Source organism: Petromyzon marinus, chromosome 17 (assembly GCF_048934315.1).
Source record: "Petromyzon marinus isolate PM22_M1 ecotype Great Lakes invasive population chromosome 17, UKy_Petmar_22M1.pri1.0, whole genome shotgun sequence".
Taxonomy (NCBI): Eukaryota; Metazoa; Chordata; class Hyperoartia; order Petromyzontiformes; family Petromyzontidae; genus Petromyzon; species Petromyzon marinus.
The window spans coordinates 10,298,911-10,322,910 of record NC_133683.1 but is presented as its reverse complement, the minus strand read 5'-3'; the positions used below and the strand labels follow the sequence as shown (position 1 = coordinate 10,322,910).

Below are 24,000 nucleotides of genomic sequence, written 5' to 3'. Positions count from 1 at the left end.
CTGTGTGTGTGTGCTGTGTGTGTAGTGTGTGTGTGCTGTGTGCTGTGTGTGTAGTGTGTGCTGTGTGTGTAGTGTGTGTGCTGTGTGCTGTGTGTGCTGTGTGTGTAGTGTGTGTGCTGTGTGCTGTGTGTGCTGTGTGTGCTGTGTGTGTAGTGTATGTGCTGTGTGTGCTGTGTGTGCTGTGTGTGCTGTGTGTGTAGTGTGTAGTGTGTGTGCTGTGTGTGCTGTGTGTGCTGTGTGTGTAGTGTGTAGTGTGTGTGCTGTGTGTGCTGTGTGTGCTGTGTGTACTGTGTGTGCTGTGTGTGCTGTGTGTGTGCTGTGTGTGCTGTGTGTGTAGTGTGTAGTGTGTGTGCTGTGTGTGCTGTGTGTGCTGTGTGTGTAGTGTGTAGTGTGTGTGCTGTGTGTGCTGTGTGTGCTGTGTGCTGCGTGAGCTGCCTTGGGGTTGATCTCCATGGTGAGGAAGAGCCTGAAGCCGGTGTGTGGCTGCAGGGAGTGCAGCTTCTTCTCCAGCTGCATGAGCCAGCCCGGAGCGAGGTGAGCATTCTTCAGCATCACCCACCTACAGCGACACACGCACTCATCAGCACTCATCAGCACTCCACAACACTCCACAACACTCCACAACACTCATCAGCACTCCACAACACTCTACAACACTCCACAACACTCCACAACACTCTACAACACTCTACAGCACTCCACAACACTCCACAACACTCATCAGCACTCCACAACACTCCACAACACTCTACAACACTCCACAGCACTCCACAACACTCTACAGCACTCCACAACACTCCACAACCCTCCACAACACTCATCAGCACTCCACAACACTCCACAACACTCCACAGCACTCCACAGCACTCCACAACACTCATCAGCACTCCACAACACTCATCAGCACTCCACAGCACTCCACAACACTCTACAACACTCATCAACACTACAACACTCCACAGCACTCCACAACACTCCACAACACTCATCAGCACTCCACAACACTCTACAACACTCTACAGCACTCCACAACACTCTACAACACTCATCAGCACTCCACAACACTCTACAACACTCATCAGCACTCCACAACACTCTACAACACTCATCAACACTCCACAACACTCCACAACACTCTACAACACTCCACAACACTCTACAACACTCTACAGCACTCTACAGCACTCCACAACACTCCACAACACTCATCAACACTCTACAACACTCATCAACACTCCACAACACTCATCAACACTCCACAACACTCTACAACACTCATCAACACTACACAACACTCATCAGCACTCCACAACACTCTACTACACTCCACAACACTCTACAACACTCTACAACACTCTACTACACTCCACAACACTCCACAACACTCCACAACACTCTACAACACTCTACAACACTCATCAGCACTCCACAACCCTCCACAACACTCCACAACACTCCACAACACTCATCAACACTCCACAACACTCCACAGCACTCCACAACAATCTACAACACTCTACAACACTCATCAACACTACAACACTCCACAACACTCTACAACACTCATCAACACTCCACAACACTCCACAGCACTCCACAACAATCTACAACACTCCACAACACTCCACAACACTCCACAACACTCATCAACACTACAACACTTCACAGCACTCCACAACAATCTACAACACTCCACAACACTCCACTACACTCCACAACACTCCACTACACTCCACAACACTCCACTACACTCCACAACACTCATCAGCACTCCACAACACTCTACTACACTCCACAACACTCTACAACACTCTACAACACTCTACTACACTCCACAACACTCCACAACACTCCACAACACTCTACAACACTCTACAACACTCATCAGCACTCCACAACCCTCCACAACACTCCACAACACTCCACAACACTCATCAACACTCCACAACACTCCACAGCACTCCACAACAATCTACAACACTCTACAACACTCATCAACACTACAACACTCCACAACACTCTACAACACTCATCAACACTCCACAACACTCCACAGCACTCCACAACAATCTACAACACTCCACAACACTCCACAACACTCCACAACACTCATCAACACTACAACACTTCACAGCACTCCACAACAATCTACAACACTCCACAACACTCCACTACACTCCACAACACTCCACTACACTCCACAACACTCCACTACACTCCACAACACTCATCAACACTCCACAACACTCATCAACACTACAACACTCCACAACACTCATCAACACTACAACACTCATCAACACTCCTCCTCATGCTGCGAGCGTTCGTCAGCGTCACCCACCGAGAGTGGCACACTCACTCTTTCACCTCTAACCCCTCACTTATAACCTTTGACCTCACACTTCACTGCCCTCTCACCTGCAATCGAAGCTAAACAAGAGACACTTGGGGCAACGCGTGAACCATTGTCCCAGTAAACACGGATCGTGACGGTCGCTATGGAGACGGTTGCTGCGTGAGTAGAGAGTGAATGATGGGTGACGGTCGCTATGGAGACGGTTGCTGCGTGAGTAGAGAGTGAATGATGAGTGATGGTCGCTATGGAGACGGTTGCTACGTGAGTAGAGAGTGAATGATGGGTGACGGTCGCTATGGAGACGGTTGCTGCGTGAGTAGAGAGTGAATGATGGGTGACGGTCGCTATGGAGACGGTTGCTACGTGAGTAGAGAGTGAATGATGGGTGATGGTCGCTATGGAGACGGTTGCTACGTGAGTAGAGAGTGAATGATGGGTGACGGTCGCTATGGAGACGGTTGCTACGTGAGTAGAGAGTGAATGATGAGTGACAGTTGCTATGGAGACGGTTGCTGTGTGAGTAGAGAGTGAATGTTGGGTGACGGTCGCTATGGAGACGGTTGCTACGTGAGTAGAGAGTGAATGATGGGTGACGGTTGCTATGGAGACGGTTGCTGTGTGAGTAGGGGGTGAATGATGAGTGACGGTCGCTTAGGAGATGGTTGCTATGTGAGTAGAGGGTGAATGATGGGTGACGGTCGCTATGGAGACGGTTGCTATGTGAGTAGAGGGTGAATGATGGGTGACGGTCGCTATGGAGACGGTTGCTATGTGAGTAGGGGGTGAATGATGAGTGACGGTCGCTTAGGAGATGGTTGCTATGTGAGTAGAGGGTGAATGATGGGTGACGGTCGCTATGGAGATGGTTGCTGTGTGAGTAGAGAGTGAATGATGGGTGACGGTTGCTATGGAGACGGTTGCTACGTGAGTAGGGGGTGAATGATGAGTGACGGTCGCTATGGAGACGGTTGCTACGTGAGTAGGGGGTGAATGATGAGTGACGGTTGCTATGGAGACAGTTGCTACGTGAGTAGGGGGTGAATGATGAGTGACGGTTGCTATGGAGATGGTTGCTGTGTGAGTAGAGAGTGAATGATGGGTGACATTCGCTATGGAGACGGTTGCTACGTGAGTAGAGGGTGAATGATGAGTGACGGTCGCTATGGAGATGGTTGCTGTGTGAGTAGAGGGTGAATGATGGGTGATGGTTGCTATGGAGACGGTTGCTACGTGAGTAGGGGGTGAATGATGAGTGACGGTCGCTATGGAGATGGTTGCTGTGTGAGTAGAGGGTGAATGATGGGTGATGGTTGCTATGGAGACGGTTGCTACGTGAGTAGGGGGTGAATGATGGGTGGGTGCGGGACGCTAGAACGAGCGACTCGTGCGAGGCCGGTGGAGGGTGACGGCGGAGGCTCACCGGCCGGACTTCACCGCGGAGTTGATCGCCTTCTCGGCCTGGCTGAAGCCCTCGGCCGAGCCTGAGGAAGATCAAACGAGTCGCAGAGAGAGCGACGCCGGAGACATTTACCGAGACGACTACGACAGGCGACCCGTTCGTGCCTGAGTGTAGTGAGTGTACGTGCGTGAGTGTACGTGCGTGAGTGTACGTGCGTGAGTGTACGTGCGTGTACGTGCGTGAGTGTACGTGCGTGCGTGAGTGTACGTGCGTGTACGTGCGTGAGTGTACGTGCGTGCATGTGCGTGAGTGTACGTGCGTGTGCGTGAGTGTACGTGAGTGTACGTGAGTGTACGTGTGTGCGTGAGTGTACGTGCGTGCGTGTGCGCGAGTGTACGTGCGTGCGTGTGCGCGAGTGTGCGCGAGTGTGCGTGAGTGTATGTGAATGTGCATGAGTGTACGTGCGTGCGCATGAGTGTACGTGAGTGTACGCGCGTGCGTGTGTGAGTGTACGTGCGTGAGTGTGCGTGAGTGTACGTGCGTGAGTGTGCGTGAGTGTACGTGCGTGAGTGTGCGTGAGTGTGCATGAGTGTGCGTGAGTGTGCGTGAGTGTGCATGAGTGTGCGTGAGTGTACGTGCGTGAGTGTACGTGTGTGTGTGCGTGAGTGTACGTGCGTGAGTGTACGTGTGTGTGTGTGCGTGAGTGTACGTGTGTGTGTGTGTACGTGCGTGTGCGTGAGTGTACGTGCGTGAGTGTACGTGTGTGTGCGTGAGTGTACGTGTGCGTGAGTGTACGTGCATGTGCGTGAGTGTACGTGTGTGTGTGCGTGCGTGTGCGTTCGTGTGCGTGAGTGTACGTGTGTGTGTGCGTGAGTGTACGTGAGTGTGCGTGAGTGTACGTGCGTGAGTGTGCGTGAGTGTACGTGAGTGCGTGAGTGTACGTGTGTGTGTGTGTGAGTGTGTGTGTGCGTGAGTGTGTGTGTGTGCGTGAGTGTACGTGAGTGCGTGAATGTGCGTGTGTGTGCGTGCGTGAGTGTGTGTGTGTGTGCGTGAGTGTGTGCGTGAGTGTGTGTGTGCGTGCGTGAGTGTGTGTGTGTGTGTGCGTGAGTGTGTGCGTGAGTGTGTGTGTGTGTGCGTGAGTGTGTGTGTGTGTGCGTGAGTGTGTGTGTGTGCGTGAGTGTACGTGAGTGCGTGAATGTGCGTGTGTGTGTGCGTGAGTGTGTGTGTGCGTGAGTGTGTGCGTGAGTGTGTGTGTGTGTGCGTGAGTGTGTGTGTGTGTGCGTGAGTGTACGTGAGTGCGTGAATGTGCGTGTGTGTGTGTGTGAGTGTGTGTGTGTGTGCGTGAGTGTGTGCGTGAGTGTGTGTGTGTGTGCGTGAGTGTGTGTGTGTGTGCGTGAGTGTACGTGAGTGCGTGAATGTGCGTGTGTGTGTGCGTGAGTGTGTGTGTGTGCGTGAGTGTGTGTGTGTGCGTGAGTGTACGTGAGTGCGTGAATGTGCGTGTGTGTGTGTGCGTGAATGTGCGTGTGTGTGCGTGAGTGTGTGTGTGTGCGTGAGTGTGTGCGTGAGTGTGTGTGTGTGTGCGTGAGTGTGTGTGTGTGCGTGAGTGTGTGAGTGTGTGTGTGTGCGTGAGTGTGTGTGTGTGCGTGAGTGTGTGTGTGTGTGCGTGAGTGTACGTGAGTGCGTGAATGTGCGTGTGTGTGTGCGTGAGTGTGTGTGTGTGCGTGAGTGTGTGTGTGTGCGTGAGTGTACGTGAGTGCGTGAATGTGCGTGTGTGTGTGTGCGTGAGTGTGTGTGTGTGTGTGCGTGAGTGTGTGTGTGTGTGCGTGAGTGTGTGTGTGTGCGTGAGTGTGTGTGTGTGCGTGAGTGTGTGTGTGTGTGTGCGTGAGTGTGTGTGTGTGCGTGAGTGTGTGTGTGTGAGTGTGTGTGTGCGTGAGTGTGTGTGTGCGTGAGTGTGTGTGAGTGTGAGTGTGTGTGCGTGAGTGTGTGTGAGTGTGTGTGTGTGCGTGAGTGTACGTGAGTGCGTGAGTGTGTGTGTGTGTGCGTGAGTGTGTGTGTGTGCGTGAGTGTGTGTGTGTGTGTGCGTGAGTGTGTGTGTGTGTGCGTGAGTGTGTGTGTGTGAGTGTGTGTGTGAGTGTGTGTGAGTGTGTGCGTGAGTGTGTGCGTGAGTGTGTGTGTGTGTGCGTGAGTGTGTGTGTGTGAGTGTGTGTGTGTGAGTGTGTGTGCGTGAGTGTGTGCGTGAGTGTGTGTGTGCGTGAGTGTGTGTGTGTGTGAGTGTGTGTGTGTGAGTGTGTGCGTGAGTGTGTGTGTGTGTGCGTGAGTGTGTGTGTGTGTGCGTGAGTGTGTGTGTGTGCGTGTGTGTGCGTGAGTGTGTGTGTGCGTGAGCGATGGTGCAGCGGTCAGCGCTACGCAGCGCTGCGAACTTGGCGGCCCGGGTTCAATTCCCGTTGACGTCCGACACCGGTGACGATTATCTGAACAGGTCCTGGGCCTCCCCTAGGTCGACTCAGCCTTAAATGAGTACCTGGTGCGGTGTGTAAACATCGCCACTGGGGAGACAAAGGCGGCCGGGCGTGGTGTTGGCCACCCCACCCCCTCGTGTGCCACACTTGCCCCAGCAGTGTGTTAACGCTACACGGGGGATCTTTGTCTTTGTGCCTGTGTGTGTTTCACATTTTGGGCCGAGTGGCGAATCAGAGGCTCATGGTTCGAATTCAGCAGGCCACCCAGGTCAACACTCCGAGTGGACAGTATAAATACACGCCTCACAGCGGACATGAAAGATCCCATGACGTCATCTGTGGGTTCGTATGTACCGGCATTCACGTCCAAATTAACACTTTTATTTTATTCCTCGACAGTTACTGAATTGGGATTACACGTAGCAACATCGCCCCCTGGTGGCAGCAGAATCATGTCAGGTGAGCCACCTTGTGCCGCACAAGGACAACTGCCACTGGGGGGTCCCCTTCGAATGTTTGCGATGAGATGTCATGCGAGGTGATACTGAGTTGCTGTGGCATTTCAGTAAGTGCCATGTAAATGCAAAGATGATGCTGATGACGATAACAATGACGACGGTGATGACGATAATGACGACAACGATGATGACAATGATGATGATGACAACGACGATGATGATGATGACGACAATGACGACGATGATGATGATGACGACAATGATGACGACGATGATGACAATGACGACAATGACGACAATGTTGACAATGACGATGACCATGACGACGACGATTATGACGACGACGATGATGACGACGACGATGATGATGACGACAATGACGACGACGATAATGACGACGACGATGATGATGATAATGACGATGACGACGATGTTGAGAATGATGACGATTATGACGACGACGACGACAACGATATTGACAATGACGACGACGATGCTGCCCCCACCAATGGCGATGGAGGTGAGGAACTTGTTCTGCTCAGTGGCCAGGTCCTCCACCCTGCCGCTGGCGTCGTACCCAGGCACGGAGCACATGAGCACGGGCGTCCCGGGGCGAACCTTCACAGCGGGCCGGGGCAGAGGGCCACGGAGGAGGGGGGAAGCGATGAGGAGGAGGAGGAGCGACGAGCCGTCCCGAGTCACATTGCGCGATGGAAAAGCGGTTGTATGCATGTTTAATTATTCCTCACCGTACGTAGCCAACCGTGGCCATCGGAGGTGCGGGGGAAGGACAACAAACTAAACACAAAAATCTGTTCTAATATCGGAAGGAAGAGCGTTCCAGACGGCCGCAGAAGCGCATCTGAAAGTGCGCGATGAGGTGACCACCGTCTTTGTTTGATGGTCAGCCAAAGGCCGCTGCGAGGATGACCGCAGTTTGCGTGATGGTTTATGCTCCTTGATGAGCTCAGCAAGGTATTGTGGTCCATTTGTGGCAAGAGCATTGTGTGTGTAATGAGTGCAAGCTTATAGTAAACTAAACTATGTTTTTATCATACCAGGTAAGGCCCACTGAGCTATACAGAACTTTTTCAGAATGTGGCGAGCAACCCGGAGGACTTGGAGAAAAACCTCACAGGACCACAGGGAGAGAGACAGAGAGACACAAGCAAACTCCAAATATTCAGCAGGCATCGGGGTCGGGATGGAACCCACGACCTCCTGCATACCAGGCGAGGTAGCTAACATCTCCTAGCCACCGTGGCGCCCTTGCCCCAGCCACGCTTAGCGGTGTGCCTCAGTGTTCTTCCGGTGGTGGTGTTATCGACGTTCCGCTTGTTTAGCCAGGGAAGCCTGACCGAGTCTCGCGAGTCGCCTTTGGTGACGGTACGGGGCCTGACAGCAGCAGGCCCGAGTCGCCGCCTTAGAGCGTGATTCTAAGGCGGCGACGGCGCGTCCGTCTCCGCCGCGGGCCGCTACCTCATTGTCGACGATGGCCGCCAGGTCCATCTCCTGGTCGAGGCCGCTCATGAAGCCATCGGCGAGGACGCACGACACGAGGGCGTGGGCCGCCGCCAGCAGCCGGTCGGGGCGCAGCGCCTGCACGCTCAGCAGGCGCATCAACGCCACACCCACGGGGGCTACACGGGGAGGGGGGGGGCACACAACATCACCATCATCATCACCACCACCACCATCATCATCTCTACCATCATCATCATCATCACCACCATCATCATCTCTACCATCATCATCAACGCCACACCCACGGGGGCTACACGGGGAGGGGGCACATAACATCAACATCACCATCATCATCACCACCATCACCATCATCACCACCACCATCATCACCACCATCATCATCAACGCCACACCCACGGGGGCTACACGGGGAGGGGGGGGGCACACAACATCACCATCATCATCATCACCACCACCACCATCATCATCTCTACCATCATCATCATCAACGCCACACCCACGGGGGCTACACGGGGAGGGGGCACACATCAACATCATCACCATCATCATCACCACTATCATCACCACCACTATCATCACTATCATCATCATCACTATCATCATCACCACCATCATCATCTCTACCATCATCAACATCACCATCGCCACCACCATCACCACCGCCATCAACGCCACCCCCACTGGGGGTACACGATGGGGCAACAACACCATCACCATCAACACCTACAACTATCACCACCACCACCACCACCGCCACCATCAACATCATCATCTTCATCATTACCACCAGCGACACCATAACTGCAGTGTAGTGTGGCTGACTGGGGTGGTGAGGCTGACCTGGGGTGGTGAGGCTGGCTGGGGTGGTGTGGGTGGCTGGGGTAGTGTGGCTGGATGGGATAGTGATGCTGACTGGTGTGGTGTGGGTGGCTGAGGTGGTGAGGTTGGCTGGGGTGGTGAGGCTGGCTGGGGTGGTGTGGCTGAGTCCTCGTGCACTATCAGCTTCTCCGCTCCTCCGTTTCCCTACTCGCCCCCTTGCACTGGGACAAACTTCCCCTCCACATGAAGCAGGCAGCACCCTCCCCCCCCGCCTCCTCTCCCTGGCCCATCCTCCCCTCCATCCCGAGGCACCCAGCAGGATTCCCGTACCCACTAAACCTCCCTCCCCATAGCCCATCCCGATTCACCGCATCGCCTTTAGCTACCTTCATTGTACCACTCACAACCCTTGTGAAGCGCCTTGGATAAAGGCGCTTTATAAATATACCAGCAGGTGTACCCCTTCTTCGCACGGGAATTTATAGTTTGGTCCATCACAGATGTGACGTCACTGCTCACTTGCCGTGGAATAGATTATATCCACTATTCCCCACCCCCGCCCCAAATGCAAAAGTATATTTTTATACCTTTTACATTGTGTACAGTATGAAAGCTACCCACATGCCAAATTTAAAGTTTGTAGCATGTTGGGAAGTATGCTAAACATTTCGAACAGTCACACATATCCACACATTTCCATTTTATATATAAAATACTATCTTTACTACCCGGCTTCGCCCGAGACTTAGATTATTGTCTTGGATTAATACACGGCCAACGTGGAGGGTGGGGGGGATGTGTGACGTCAGCAGGCACACTGTGTGTGACGTCAGCAGGCACACTGTGTGTGACGTCAGCAGGCACACTGTGTGTGACGTCAGACAGGCACACTGTATGTGACGTCAGCAGACACACTGTGTGTGACGTCAGACAGGCACACTGTGTGTGACGTCAGACAGACACACTGTGTGTGACGTCAGACAGACACACTGTGTGACGTCAGCAGGCACACTGTGTGTGACGTCAGACAGGCACACTGTGTGTGACGTCAGCAGACACTGTGCGTGACGCTGCCGCATGCGGGTGACATCACAGATGTGACGTCACAGATGTGACATCACCGCTCATTTTCCGTGCTAAATATATACATTATTGCGCCCCCCACCCCCCCCCCCCCCCCCCAAAATACAAAAGTCTATTTTTAAAATGTTTGCATTGTGTACAGTCTGGAAGCTATGTTGGGAAGTATGCTAAACATTTTGAACAGACACACATTCACAAATTTCCATTTCATATATATAGAAAATAAGATGTGGCTGTCTGGGCTAGGGCGGTGTGGGGTGATGTGGCTGGCTGTGGTAGTGCGGTGTGGGGTGATGTGGCTGACTGTGGTAGTGCGGTGTGGGGTGATGTGGCTGGCTGTGGTGGTGCGGTGTGGGGTATTGTGGCTGGCTGTGGTGGTGCGGTGTGGGGTGATGTGGCTGGCTGTGGTGGTGCGGTGTGGGGTGATGTGGCTGGCTGTAGTGGTGCGGTGTGGGGTGATGTGGCTGGCTGTGGTGGTGCGGTGTGGGGTGATGTGGCTGGCTGTGGTGGTGCGGTGTGGGGTGATGTGGCTGGCTGTGGTGGTGCGGTGTGGGGTGATGTGGCTGACTGTGGTGGTGCGGTGTGGGATGATGTGGCTGACTGTGGAGGTGCGGTGTGGGGTGATGTGGCTAGCTGTGGTGGTGCGGTGTGGGGTGATGTGGCTGGCTGTGGTGGTGCGGTGTGGGGTGATGTGGCTGGCTGTGGTGGTGCGGTGCGCTGTTGGGTCTCCGTGTGGTTGCGCCATGTCTCACTCAGTGGCTTCTCCTCGCTCCACAGGGCCGGCACGCACAGCTCTGGGGAGCCACTCTCCAGCCACTTCTGGAAATCCTGCAACAGACGCCAGCCCACAGCACACCACATAAACAATCCCATCCACACCACACGTACAATCCCATAACGCAGAAATGTACCAGCGCAGTAGCAGCAAAAAATAAAAGTTATAATATATTATATATACACATTGACTTAAAGCTTTCGTGATTGCAGGAATTCATACTCTTTGGGTCTTTCGGTAAAGTCACGAGGAGCCAATCAAAACCATCACCTTGACATACATAGCAGGGGTCACCAAAAAGATTTCCAAAATCATGAGCAAACACAAGATTTAGGTCCGATTCAACACAGTACGTAAAATTCGTAATCTGATCCCATCTGTGAAGGATGTGATCCCTGACATGCAATACCCCAGCGTCTACAAACTAAGCTGTGTCTGCGGCAGTAGTTACATTGGGGAAACTAAGCGACATGTCTCGGACCGTGTTCGTGAACATAAGGTAGATCTGAAACACGGTAGGACCAACACCTCTGCCGTGGCTGATCATTGTTTTAATGCTGTGGGCACACATGAAATTGATTTCTCCAAGATGAAGGTACTATGCAAACCCACTGGCTATCAAGCAAAGATTTGTTCATGAAGCCATCCAGATATATAAACACAGACACAATTTCAACCGAGATGGGTACAAACTGAGCATCATTGGAAGGACGTTATTAACCAGGTGAAGTCATAACTGGCTGTGATGCTTCCATCCTACCTGCCTATGTTAGCAGTTATTTATGACTCTGAGTAACATTACCTTGTTAAATGTCTTTACATTAACAGGCTAAATGTCTCACTAACAAAGCTGCTGCTCCCTTTTACTCAATGCGGCGGTGGCGCTCGTTGTTTAATAGGCTGAATGTCTCTCTCATTAACACAGCCGCTGCTGCGGGAGCCGTCTCACATTGACATGCTAGTCTCTAATCTCGAGAAATACAATGGCTTCTTCAGCATCGTCACCATGGGGTTACATTAACACATTGACACGCTAATCTCTAATCTCTAGCCATACAATGGCTTCTTCAGCACTGTAGCCGTGGGGTTACATTAACACATTGACATGCTAGTCTCTAATCTCGAGCAATACAATGGCTTCTTCAGCACCATAACCGTGGGGTCACATTAACACATTGACATGCTAGTCTCTAATCTCTAGCCATACAATGGCTTCTTCAGCACTGTAACCGTGGTGTTACATTAACAGATTGACATGCTAATCTCTAATCTCTAGCAATACAATGGCTTCTTCAGCATCGTCGCCGTGGGGTTACATTAACACATTGACATGCTAATCTCTAATCTCTAGCCATACAATGACTTCTTCAGCATCGTCACCGTGGGGTTACATGAACACATTGACATGCTAATCTCTAATCTCTAGCAATACAATGGCTTCTTCAGCACCATCACCGTGGGGTTACATTAACACATTGACATGCTAATCTCTAATCTCTAGCAATACAATGGCTTCTTCAGCACTGTAACCGTGGGGTTACATTAACACATTGACATGCTCATCTCTAATCTCTAGCCATACAATGGCTTCTTAAACATCGTCACCGTGGGGTTACATTAACACATTGACATGCTAATCTCTAATCTCTAGCAATACAATGGCTTCTTCAGCACCGTAGCCGTGGGGTTACATTAACACATTGACATGCTAATCTCTAATCTCTAGCCATACAATGGCTTCTTCAGCACTGTAACCGTGGGGTTACATTAACACATTGACATGCTAATCTCTAATCTCTAGCAATACAATGGCTTCTTCAGCATCGTCGCCGTGGGGTCACATTAACACATTGACATGCTAATCTCTAATCTCTAGCCATACAATGACTTCTTCAGCACCGTCACCGTGGGGTTACATTAACACATTGACATGCTAATCTCTAATCTCTAGCCATACAATGGCTTCTTCAGCACCGTAGCCGTGGGGTTACATTGATACATTGACATGCTAATCTCTAATCTCTAGCCATACAATGGCTTATTCAGCATGTCACTGTGGGGTTACATTAACACATTGACATGCTAATCTCTAATCTCGAGCAATACAATGGCTTATTCAGCACTATAACCGTGGGGTCACATTAAACATTGACATGCTCATCTCTAATCTCTAGCCATACAATGACTTCTTCAGCATCGTCACCGTGGGGTTACATTAACACATTGACATGCTAATCTCTAATCTCTAGCCATACAATGGCTTCTTCAGCATCGTCACCGTGGGGTTACATTAACACATTGACATGCTAATCTCTAATCTCTAGCCATACAATGGCTTCTTAAACATCGTCACCGTGGGGTTACATTAACACATTGACATGCTAATCTCTAATCTCTAGCAATACAATGGCTTCTTCAGCACTGTCACCGTGGGGTTACATTAACACATTGACATGCTAATCTCTAATCTCTAGCCATACAATGGCTTTTTCAGCACCGTAGCCGTGGGGTTACATTAATACATTGACATGCTAATCTCTAATCTCTAGCAATACAATGGCTTCTTCAGCATCGTCACCGTGGGGTTACATTAATACATTGACATGCTAATCTCTAATCTCTAGCCATACAATGGCTTATTCAGCATGTCACCGTGGGATTACATTAACACATTGACATGCTAATCTCTAATCTCTAGCAATACAATGGCTTCTTCAGCACTGTAACCGTGGGGTTACATTAACACATTGACATGCTAATCTCTAATCTCGAGCAATACGATGGCTTATTCAGCACTGTAACCGTGGTGTTACATTAACACATTGACACGCTAATCTCTAGCAACACAATAGCCGGGGTATTCCGAGCTCTGCGGTCTTACATTTACTTGCAAATTCCATCTCTAGCCCCGCCCACTCTCTCGCTATATTTCTTCCTGCCTCAGCAGCCCGCCTGCTGTATTTTTTCACCTGAAGACGATTGTTTGGGTTGCGATCGAAACGTCGTGATTTTTTTTTTAATATGTTTCTATCGACGTGACTTTAACGAAAGACCCAAAGAGTATACGTAAACACTTGGCTCTTTGCGGAACTCATGGGTACTCTGTTCCAGGTTGGCCACCCCTGCAGCAGATCGTCCCACGCAGAGTTCCAAGCGGTGTGCCACCGGCGCAACACGAACCCCAACTTAATGGCCGCGTGCCGACTCGGCGCTCACGCCGACCCCAGACGCACCCCCCCCCCCCTGCCACGCACCTCATTGGCCTGCGTGCGCGCGACGACGTCCCGGAATGCCGGCAGCCGGGCCAGGCGAGCGGTGGCCTCGGCCTGATCCGACGTGAGGCCTGGCACCTTGGCGAGGGCGACGCCGCTCACGGCCGCCTGGCCCGCTCCTCCGAGAGCCACGACGGCCTCTTTGCCCCGCAGGAAGTGCTGGAACTCGGCGTCGTACGACGGCTCGCTGCCAAGGAGGGGGGGGGGGGGGCGAAGTCAGGGTCAGGGGTCTCCCTCCGTCCCACAACCACAAACGTCGAGTCGGTCGCGCTGGCGGATATAAAGGAGTCGTCTCTTGCTCGCAACGCTGGCGGAGGAATGGCCTCCACTCGAGCGAGCTCTACACGAGAACCCTCCCCCCCACCACCAAGAGGGTATTTGTTGTTGTTGTCGTTGTGGAAGGAGTGGGAGTTAGCCACCCTTCACCCCACTGCCGCGCGGAGACGCGTCGCGGGACCGGGCTCCATGGAGATCGTTCCACCCCCCCCCCCCCCACACGTTTCCCGTTTATCACTCAGAAGCTTCTCCAGTCTGGGAGAAAAACCCATCAGGAGCTCGACCGGTCGAGGGAGGGAGGGAGGGAGTGTGGGAGGGAGGGAGGGGAGGGAGAGGGAGGGAGGGAGTCACCTGGGCATGCCCTTGAGGCGGATGCGAGCGAGCAGCGTGGCGAACGTCACGTGGTCCTGGTGCAGCATCCCCCGGCCAACGCGGTTGAACACGGCCTACTCGCACGCACAAAGACAAAGATCCCCCCTGTAGCCTTAACTGAATGTTAGGGAAAGTGCTGTTAGCGAGCGCCTATGAAGGACGGCACGGCACACGAGGGGGTGGGTGGCCAGCGCCACACGTGGCCGTCCTTGGCTCCCCAGTTGCGTTGTTTAAACCTCGCACCAGGTGCACATTTGAGGCTGAGTCGACCTAGAAGAGACACAGGACCGGTTAATGTAATTATCACCGGTGTTGGCCGGGTCGCCGGGTTCGTGGCGCAGAGTACCAAGCGCTAAACTTCCGCTCCACGTACACAGACAGACACGAGTCTCCGAATGACACGTCCGTCATCAGCCCCCTGTGCCACTCGACCCCCGGCACATGGCTTCACCGGGACCCTGCCCTGCGAGTGACCTCCTGGTGTCGCACTCCTGCTACTGCCGCGAGAGTTCCGCTTGTTCACCCAGGACAGCCCGAGTCTCGAGCCTCGGGCTTTCAGGAGGGTCCTGCCAAGTTTACGTAGGAGGGGGCGATGCTGCTGCGGTTGCTGTGTGATCCCAATTGAGTAATTTGCAGGTAATTTTTTCAGCGGTGGGATTTTTGGTCTCGCACCAGTTACACTGTGTGTGTGTGTTCATTAGCTACGGGGGGAATCCGGAGAACACGGAGACAGGCCCATGCAGAGCAGGGGGAGAACATACAAACTCCACTCACTGGCTGATTAAACACTTCGCTCAGCTTTCATTTGTGGCCGGTTCGCTTCTGAAAAAGAGCTACACAGCTCAGTGGGACTTACCTCGTAAAATAACAAACATTGTTTAGTTTTTCTCAGTTTCACTCACACTCTCACTCACATCCTGCGTAACAGGGGGAGGACGCACAGAGGTGCCCGAGTCAACAACGGAGCCCAGGCAAGCGAGGTGACACCTGCACCTCACAGTGGCGGCCCACCCGGGAGAGAGGCCCCCATCACCTGGGAGAGAGGCCCCCATCACCCGGGAGAGGCCCCCATCACCCGGGAGAGGCCCCCCATCACCCGGGAGAGGCCCCCATCAGCCACCAGAGGCTCCCATCACCCGCCAGAGGCCCCCATCACCCGCTAGAGGCCCCCATCACCTGGAAGAGGTCGCGTGTGAGCGTGGCGAGGCGCGTGCTGTGGTCCGACACCTTCTCCAAGTGTGGGTTGTCGTAGAGCACGGCGTGGTACACCTCCAGGAAGAACTGCAGCGAGTACTGGTACAGGAAGTGGATCTGCGCGCGAGTGGCAGGGCACGGGGGACAAAGAAGGTCGTCTCAGCTTGCCGCTGATGGCGCACGCGGAGCCAGTGACACGACCGGCGGCGAGGACGTCCGTGAAGCCCCTCCTCACCGACGCTCGAGGAGGACCCTCGGGAGTTCCTCGTCATGTGAGGCTCAAGAGCGGTTCCGCTCACGACGCCGTGCAGTCCACAGCACACACGGAGGTGCAGAGATAAAGCCAGTTAATGTGCATTTTACACGCCTGAGGTAACCGTAGCAACCGGGGTAAAAACCCACGCGTGCAAGGGACAGATGGAGATTAGTGGGCACTTCGCTCTACCCCATTCTCCTGGCAAGCCAGGGTACGAGCCCCTCCCCGACGCTCACGAGTTTGACAACATTTGCGCGTGCGGTGATCCACCGAACCTCGCCGCTGCCTCCGCAGCGCCGGATCACCGGCGGCAGCCACGTGTCAGAATTGGAATCAGAATATTTTATTTAGATCGGACGCGTAGCGTAGCGTAGACGTTGCCACCGCTGCCACCGCTGCCACCGCCGCCTCTGCAGCCGCCACGCGACTACCCTTCCCGAGCTGTGGCTGAGGGATCCTCCCGGAGGGAGAGTTCCGTCTCTGGTTCACCTGGCTGAGGGCTTCCATGGTGAAGTAGATGGAGCTGCAAGCGGTGGAGAGGGTGAGGTATTGCTGAGAAACGGCGTCCACCTCGGCCATCACCACGTCCGTCTCCTCCACCTTGCGCGTCACCTCGGCCGCCTCGCGCTTCAGGTTCTCCAGCGTCGTGATGATGGTGTCGTCGTCCAGGATGCGGCCCTTCACCTCGTTCAGCGCCTGCAGCAGCGACTTCTCCAGCTGACGCAGGCGCAGCTGGAACTCGCCTGGTTGGGAGAGGGGGGGCGGGGGGGCGTGGGGGGTCACCGGGCCGGCGTAAGGTCAGGGTAGCCGCGGCTCGCTGCGGTAGATTCCACGACTCAGCGGAGTGCCGCTGTCCATTTGCTCGACGAATCGGAACGCAAATAGCGAAGGGCCAGAGATTAGTGATGTCATCGGTGACAGCAGCCGCGTCACACCGGGAGTGGGCGTTTCCCGCCTTCGTTAGGCAGCATGTCAGGTCGGCGGAAACTTCCAGAAGGGGCGCGAGTATTCGATGGCAAGGGAAAGCGGTCGAATATCGAGCCTTCATGCATGCCGCTTTGTGGCTCGGTGGTGGCTCGGGCGACTCGTCGTAGCCGTGTCAGAGTCGACTCGACTCTCGCACCGCCCGCATCGTTTGGCTCAAATCGTCAGACACCGCCCCCGCACAGGAGACGAGCGAACCGCCGTTCTCCGGCGTAGCGAGCCTCACGGCGTCGGCCCGGCCACAAACGACCGCAACAACAAAAAAAACGACAAAAATATTTTATATTACCAGATAAGGTTCAACTGAGCTATGTGGCTCTTTTTCAGAAGTGACCCATGGCTTATCACGTGGAAATTTATTGCAGACGAAACACAAGACGTTGTTTCTAAATGTGGAGGGGAAAAACCGGAAGGACCCGGAGAAAAATCCACGCGACCACGGGAAGAGAGACACGCAGACTCCACATATATAGCAGGCGTCAGGGTCGGGATTGAACCCACGATCTCCTGTAAACCGGGCGAGGTAGTTAACATCGTGGCACGATGTTAATCGGATCGCAATGTGACCCAGTGACGTGACCCAGTGACCCAGCAAAGTGACCCAGTGACGTGACCCAGTAACGTGACCCAGTGACGTGACCCAGTGACGTGACCCAGCAAAGTGACCGAGTCACGTGACCCAGCGACGTGACCCAGCGATGTGACCCAGCGAAGTGACCCAGCGAAGTGACCCAGTGATGTGACCCAGTGACCCAGCAAAAGTGACCGAGTGACGTGACCCAGTGATGTGACCCCGTGACATGACCCAGTGACCCAGCAAAGTGACCGAGTCACATGACCCAGTGATGTGACCCAGTGACGTGACCCCGTGACGTAACCCCGCGATGTGACCCCATGACACGACCCCGCGACGCTGCAGGGGGGTTGGGGGCCGAGGTGGCGTCGCTTGCCCTGGAGCTTGAGGAGGTCGGAGCGCTTCTCGTCCACGTCGGGTCGCTCCGCCTTGAGCACCTCGTTGAGGCACTGGCTCTGCAGGCTGCTCCTCGTCACCGTGAAGTTGACGAAGGTGACGCGCGAGCACAGGTCCGGGGGGAACTCGGCCTGGTGCGGAGGGGACGCGGAGAACAAAATGACGCGGAGGATCCGAATGCGGCAGGAAAGTATCGCAGACGCGATCGGGGAAAAGAGAATCGGGGCGCGGTCGCGGCTACCGTGGGGTCCCGCGTGGAGAGGAAGATGACGAAGGAGGGCGACAGGTCGATGTCCTGGTCGCCCAGCGTGATGAGCACGCGGCCGCCCGTGCGCCGCACCTCCCGGTTCAGCACCGGGTTCAGGATGGGGTCGTAGCTCTCCACGTCCTGCGGCAACGCGACATCACGCGGTCGTCACTCTGGGCAACACGAGGCTACACAAGTCTAGTTTGACTGGAGCGTGGTGAGGTGAGTTAGTTTGAGTGGTCACTGTGGTGAGGTGAGTGCAGTAAGTGCTGAGCGAGGAGCGGTGAGCGAGGAGCGGTGAGCGGTGAGCGAGGAGCGAGGAGCGGCGAGCGAGGAGCGGCGAGCGAGGAGTGGTGAGCAAGAAGCGAGGAGTGGTGAGCGAGGAGCGGTGAGTGAGGAGCGGTGAGCGAGGAGTGGTGAGCGGTGAGCGAGGAGCGGTGAGCGGTGAGCGAGGAGCGGCGAGCGAGGAGTGGCGAGCGAGGAGTGGTGAGCGGCGAGCGAGGAGCGGTGAGCGAGGAGTGGCGAGCGAGAGACCTGCACGAGCAGGGGGTTTCCAAAGCGCAGGGCGCTCTCCAGGTTCTTGCGGAAGGCGTCGTCCAGGAAGCTGGTGCGCGTGATCTTGCGCTCCTTGTACTCGTTCATGATGAACTCCGTCGCCTGGCCTGACGGGTCGATGATGAGCGGGTACCTGCACAAAGACAGAGATCCCCCCCCCCCCCCATAGCCTCAACATGCTGTTGGGGCAAGTGCTGTTGGCGCGTATTACCTGCGCGGGCCAACGCGACGCACGAGGGGGTTGGTGGCCAACAGTACGCCCGGGTGCCGTTGTCTCCCAAGTGGCGATGTTTACACATCGCACCAGGTACTCATTTGAGGCCGATTCGCCCTAGAGGAGGCCCAGGACCGGTTCAGACAATCGCCGCTGGTGTTGTGGCCGTGGGCGGGAATCGAACTCGGCTCGCGTGGTTCGTCGTGCTGACCGCTGCCCCCCCGCCGCTCCCCGTGCTCACGGGCGCGCGTGCACGTGTGTACGCGTGTACGTGTGTACGTGTAGGTGCCGCCGTCACCGGTTGTAGCGCTTGAGCATGATGGCGTTCTCCGTGCAGAGCTCGTCCGCCGGGAGGGAGTGCGCCTGCCAGCGCAGCCGCTCGTCCGCGTTCGACAGGTACTCCGTGCGCGCGATGTCCGTGCGGAACTGCGGGACGCACACACGCACGCACACGCGCGTACAGATCCCCCGTAAGTACAGCCTTCACAGACGCACAAAGAACCCCCCCCCCCGCCGTGCAGCCTTAACAGACTGTTGGGGCTGTTAGCGAACAGCACCTATGAAGGCCGGCACGGCGAACGAGGGGGTGGTGGGTGGCCATCGCCGCACCCGGCAGCCTTTGTCTCCCCAGTGACGATGTTTACACATCGCACCGGGTACTCATTTGAGGCTGGGTCGACCTAGGGGAGGACCAGGACTGGTTCGAATTATCGTCACTGGTGTTGGCCGTGAACGGGAATCGAATCCGGGTCGCCAGGTTCGTAGCGCAGCGCGTTAACCGCTACACTATCGCTCGCGCACACATGCACACATGCAGACACACGCACATACATACACACACACAACAAACAAAGATCCCCGTATAGCTTTAACAGACTGTAGGGGCAACTGCTGTTAACGAGCACCTATAAAGGCCGGCACGGCACACGAGGGAGTGGGTGGCCAGCACCACGCCCGGCCGCCTTTGTCTCCCCAGTGGCGATGTTTACACATCGCACCAAGTACTCATTTGAGGCTGAGTCGACCTAGGGGAGGCCCAGAACCGGTTCAGAGAATCGTCACCGATGTTGGCCGTGAGGGGGAATCGAACCCGGGTCGCCAGGTTCGTAGCGCAGCGCGCTAACCGCTACACTACCGCTCCCCACACACACGCACACACAGACACACACACACGCACATTCATACGCACACACACACGCACACACATGCACACACACTCTCGGGATGTGTTCGCTTTGGCCTATTAATGTGAAAAAATTTCAATGTTTAACTTGGACTTGTAACATCACTGCATATTATTCGCTCGCTGTCAAAGAGAGAGAGAGAGAGAGGACGTCTCAGAGGGGCGAGGAGGAGCCACAGACAAGCGGGAAGGCAGCGGCCAGCCAGGCGATGAGCCGGAGCCAGGGACCGGTTTCGTGGAAGACAATTTTTTCACGGACCGGGGGGGGGGGGATCACTATTGGGTCTTTCCCCCTTTTCAAAGAAGCTCTCCAGCGACGTTTGTTTTTTACTCATTGTGGCTACTAGGGGTCAGCTTGTGGGCTTACCAACACCACGTGACTGAGATTGAGTGCGCAGTGCGGGGACCGGGGGATGGGGACCCCCGCTCGATATGAACCTCATGGCAGGACCCTGGGGTCCCATAAGCCCCCGGCTCTCGCATAAACTGCGCTGCGACGTCATTGTATGTCTGTTGAAGGCGAACGACACGGCAATCTGTTCCTCTCGACGAGCTCTACACGATGAGGAAATCTAAGTTTTAAAGTTTTGTTTCTTCTGCGCATTCGTCCTGGCTGTTGCGCTTGGACGACACGACAGCAGAATGATCCGCGCCAGGTGGGTCGCGGCGTTGATGTGCGCGGTGGGACGGAGTTGCAATAAATAAATAAATAAAGCTTTTTATATTCTTGGTTCTTTCGGTAAAGTCACGGAGAAGGGAAACAATAAAATGATAAAAATATAAAACAATAAAATTATCACGACGTTTCGACTGCAACACAAGCAGTCTTATTTTATTGTTTCCCTTCTCCGTGACTTTACCGAAAGAACCAAGAATATGAATCCCTGCAGTCACGAAAGCTTTAAATCAAAATTTAAAGCTTTTGACTTCCGTTAGTCACGGAGTGTGGCTAAGACGGACACGGGGCTCACCACGGAGCCTCCCAAACCACGTGGAGGCACAGGAGGGGGACGGCAGCCACGCTCCCCGACGGTCCACCGCACGACGAATACGGCGACCCGGGTTCGATTCCCGCTCACGGCCAACACCGGCGACGATTATCTGAACTGGTCCTGGGTCTCACCTAGGTCGACTCAGCCTCAAATAAGTACCCGGTGCAGTGTGTAAACATTGCCGTTGAAAAGACAAACGCGGCCGGGCGTCGTTTTCCGGCCACACCACGCGCTCGTGCGCTGTGACGGCCTTCACAGGTGCTGCTCGCTAACAGGCTACACGTGGGGGTCTTTGCTTTTTATCTGTTTGCGTTATTGTGTTTGCGTGCGTGTGTGTGTGTGTGCGTGTGTGCGTGTGTGCGCGTGTGTGTGTGCGCGTGTGTGTGTGCATGTGTGCTGGTCACCCACACCCTCGTGTACCGTTCCGGCCTTCATAGGTGCTCGCCAACAGCACTTGCCCCTACAGTCTGTTAAGGCTACGCGGGTGATCTTTGTCTTTGTGTGCGTGTGCGCGTACGAAGGCGCAGTGGAGCGGAGCGGCCACCACGACCTGCGCCACGAACCGGCCGGCGACACGAGTCCCCGACTCCCCGGCCAGACCCGACAAAACGGAAGCGGCGTCCCGCGTGCGAGCCGCCCCACCTGTATGTTCGCCTGCTGCAGGTGCTGCGCCCAGGTGCTGAACAGATTGTGGCGCATCTGCTGGTCGAAGTAGCCGGCGTAGGCCATGAAGGCGGACGACAGGAGGCAGTCGCCCGTGATGGTGGACATCTGCGTGCGGAAGGTCTGGCTCGTCTGCTCCCAGCGGTCCTGCTCGGCGGCGAGGCTGCGCAGCAGCGCCGTGCTGCGGCTCACCTGCACACAGCGACGGTGAGCGTGGAGGTTGGACGCCACGGTGGCTGGGAGGTGTTAACTACCTCGCCTGGTGTCTCTCTGTCCCTCTCTCCGTGGTCGGATTTTTCGCCGGGTCCTCCGGTTTTTCCCTCCACATTTAGAATCAACGTCACGCGCTTAAGAGTATTTGGCTACTGCTATACGTTTCCACGTGATGATGATGATGATGATAAGCCACTTCGTTGAGCTATCATTTGTGTGACCAGGTCGCTTCTGAAAAAGAGCTACATAGCTCAGTGAGCCTCACCTGGTAAAATACTAATATTTTATTAGTTTTAACTACAAAGGCACAACAAAGTGGCATATGATCGTGTGGAAATTTACAGCAGCCAAATACTCTAAACGCGTGATGTTGTTTAAAAAACATGTGGAGGGGAAAAACCGGAAGGACCCGGAGAAAAATCCACGCGACCACGTGGAGAGAGACACCGCAAACTCCAAATACACAGCAGGTGTGAGGGTCGGAATTGAACCCACGACCTCCTGTATACCAGGCGACGCAGTCAACATCTCACCACCGTGGCGCAATTAAAACGGACCGACGATGACGATCGTAGCAGCGTGGCGTTGAGAACCGGGACGTACGGACACGGACGGATGGACAGGAGGGGGGGTGGGCAGCGCTCACCTTGGCCTCCACGGCCGCCAGGTCGGCCTTGATGGCCTGGGCCTGCGAGATGAGCAGCGCGTACTCCTCCTTGTAGCGCGCGATGCTGGCCTCCAGCTCGCTGATCATGTGCTCCACCTCGTCGGCGCGCGCCTGGTTGTCCTTGGCGTCGCACTCCAGCTTACGGAGCTCGTTGCGCAGCGGCTCGACGCGCTTCAGCATGTCCGCGTAGTTCAGCTGTCGTCCCGGCACGGCGGATGGCGGATGGGCGGAGTGGGGGGGAGCACAGGGGCGCAGAGAGACGGAACGGCGACGCCACCCTTCGTGTCCCGCGCACGAGACCACGTCAAACCGGCACGCCCGCCGGCTACGCTACACGCCGCTGCTCACCGTAACCCGGTGCCGCAGGGGCAGTGGCAGCAAGGGGTTGGCGGATCACCGAACACTGATGTTGTTGTGAAACTCCCCTTCTACCCGTGGCTGTCGAGGACGTGCCCGTACCCTCCAGGCGGCTACAGCAGCAAGTGGACTGATCGCCATCTGTGTCAACCTCGTGCAAGGTGTGGGTTTTCTCCGGGTGCTCCGGTTTCCTCCCACCCCCCTGTGTAATATATTGAACTAGTTTCTGTGTTTGGTTTGTTGTCCTTCCCCCACACCTCCGATTGTCACGGTTGGTGAGAGAAGTTCAACGTACGTACATACACACAATAAACACTCATCCTTAATTGGCTGAAAAAAATCTTCACAACATAAAACCCAATGTCGCGGCAGGACCCTCCTGATAAAAAAAAAGAGTCCCAGGACTCCTGGACGAATAAGTAAATTGTTGATGTTATTCAAATTATAATACCGGGGGCATCTCGCTCAGTGGCAGCCCATCACCGCCCCACCCCCAACTTCCTCTGTTCGCGCAGTGAGACGGCGGCCCCCCCCCACCCCCCGACCGGCGAGGGACCCTCACCTGCGCCGTGGCCCACTTGACCATGGGCCCGCAGGCGAGCGAGGCGCGGTTCACCGTGTCGTAGTTGAAGTTGGGGTTCGAGAGGTAGCCCTTCTTCATTTTCTCCCGGATCGTGTCGCTGGTTTGGGGAGGAGGTCAAACGTCCCGTCGGTTAAACGACGCGGTGAGAGGGGCGGCGTGGCTGCACGT

At 54.9% G+C, this 24,000-nt stretch overlaps 1 protein-coding gene across 2 annotated transcripts in view; it reads right to left on the bottom strand.

Annotated features, from left to right (window-relative positions):
- The window catches only part of LOC116943368 (cytoplasmic dynein 1 heavy chain 1-like), a 159,602-nt gene that overhangs the window by 26,136 nt on the left and 109,466 nt on the right, over positions 1 to 24,000 (bottom strand). The window contains exons 59-74 of one of the 2 annotated variants that reach the window (XM_032956208.2): positions 23,812 to 23,929; positions 22,872 to 23,087; positions 21,992 to 22,204; positions 19,473 to 19,600; positions 18,940 to 19,093; positions 18,400 to 18,546; positions 18,139 to 18,289; positions 16,694 to 16,947; positions 15,931 to 16,065; positions 14,734 to 14,828; positions 14,089 to 14,293; positions 10,812 to 10,887; positions 8,152 to 8,312; positions 7,179 to 7,290; positions 3,777 to 3,837; positions 436 to 559 (exon numbers count right to left, since the gene is read on the bottom strand). In XM_032956208.2, the coding sequence (XP_032812099.2) occupies positions 436 to 559; positions 3,777 to 3,837; positions 7,179 to 7,290; positions 8,152 to 8,312; positions 10,812 to 10,887; positions 14,089 to 14,293; positions 14,734 to 14,828; positions 15,931 to 16,065; positions 16,694 to 16,947; positions 18,139 to 18,289; positions 18,400 to 18,546; positions 18,940 to 19,093; positions 19,473 to 19,600; positions 21,992 to 22,204; positions 22,872 to 23,087; positions 23,812 to 23,929 (2,350 nt within the window). Of the gene's footprint in view, positions 1 to 435; positions 560 to 3,776; positions 3,838 to 7,178; positions 7,291 to 8,151; positions 8,313 to 8,543; positions 8,663 to 10,811; positions 10,888 to 14,088; positions 14,294 to 14,733; positions 14,829 to 15,930; positions 16,066 to 16,693; positions 16,948 to 18,138; positions 18,290 to 18,399; positions 18,547 to 18,939; positions 19,094 to 19,472; positions 19,601 to 21,991; positions 22,205 to 22,871; positions 23,088 to 23,811; positions 23,930 to 24,000 lie in introns of those variants that run through there. The other variant, XM_076067597.1, reaches the window with a different exon arrangement.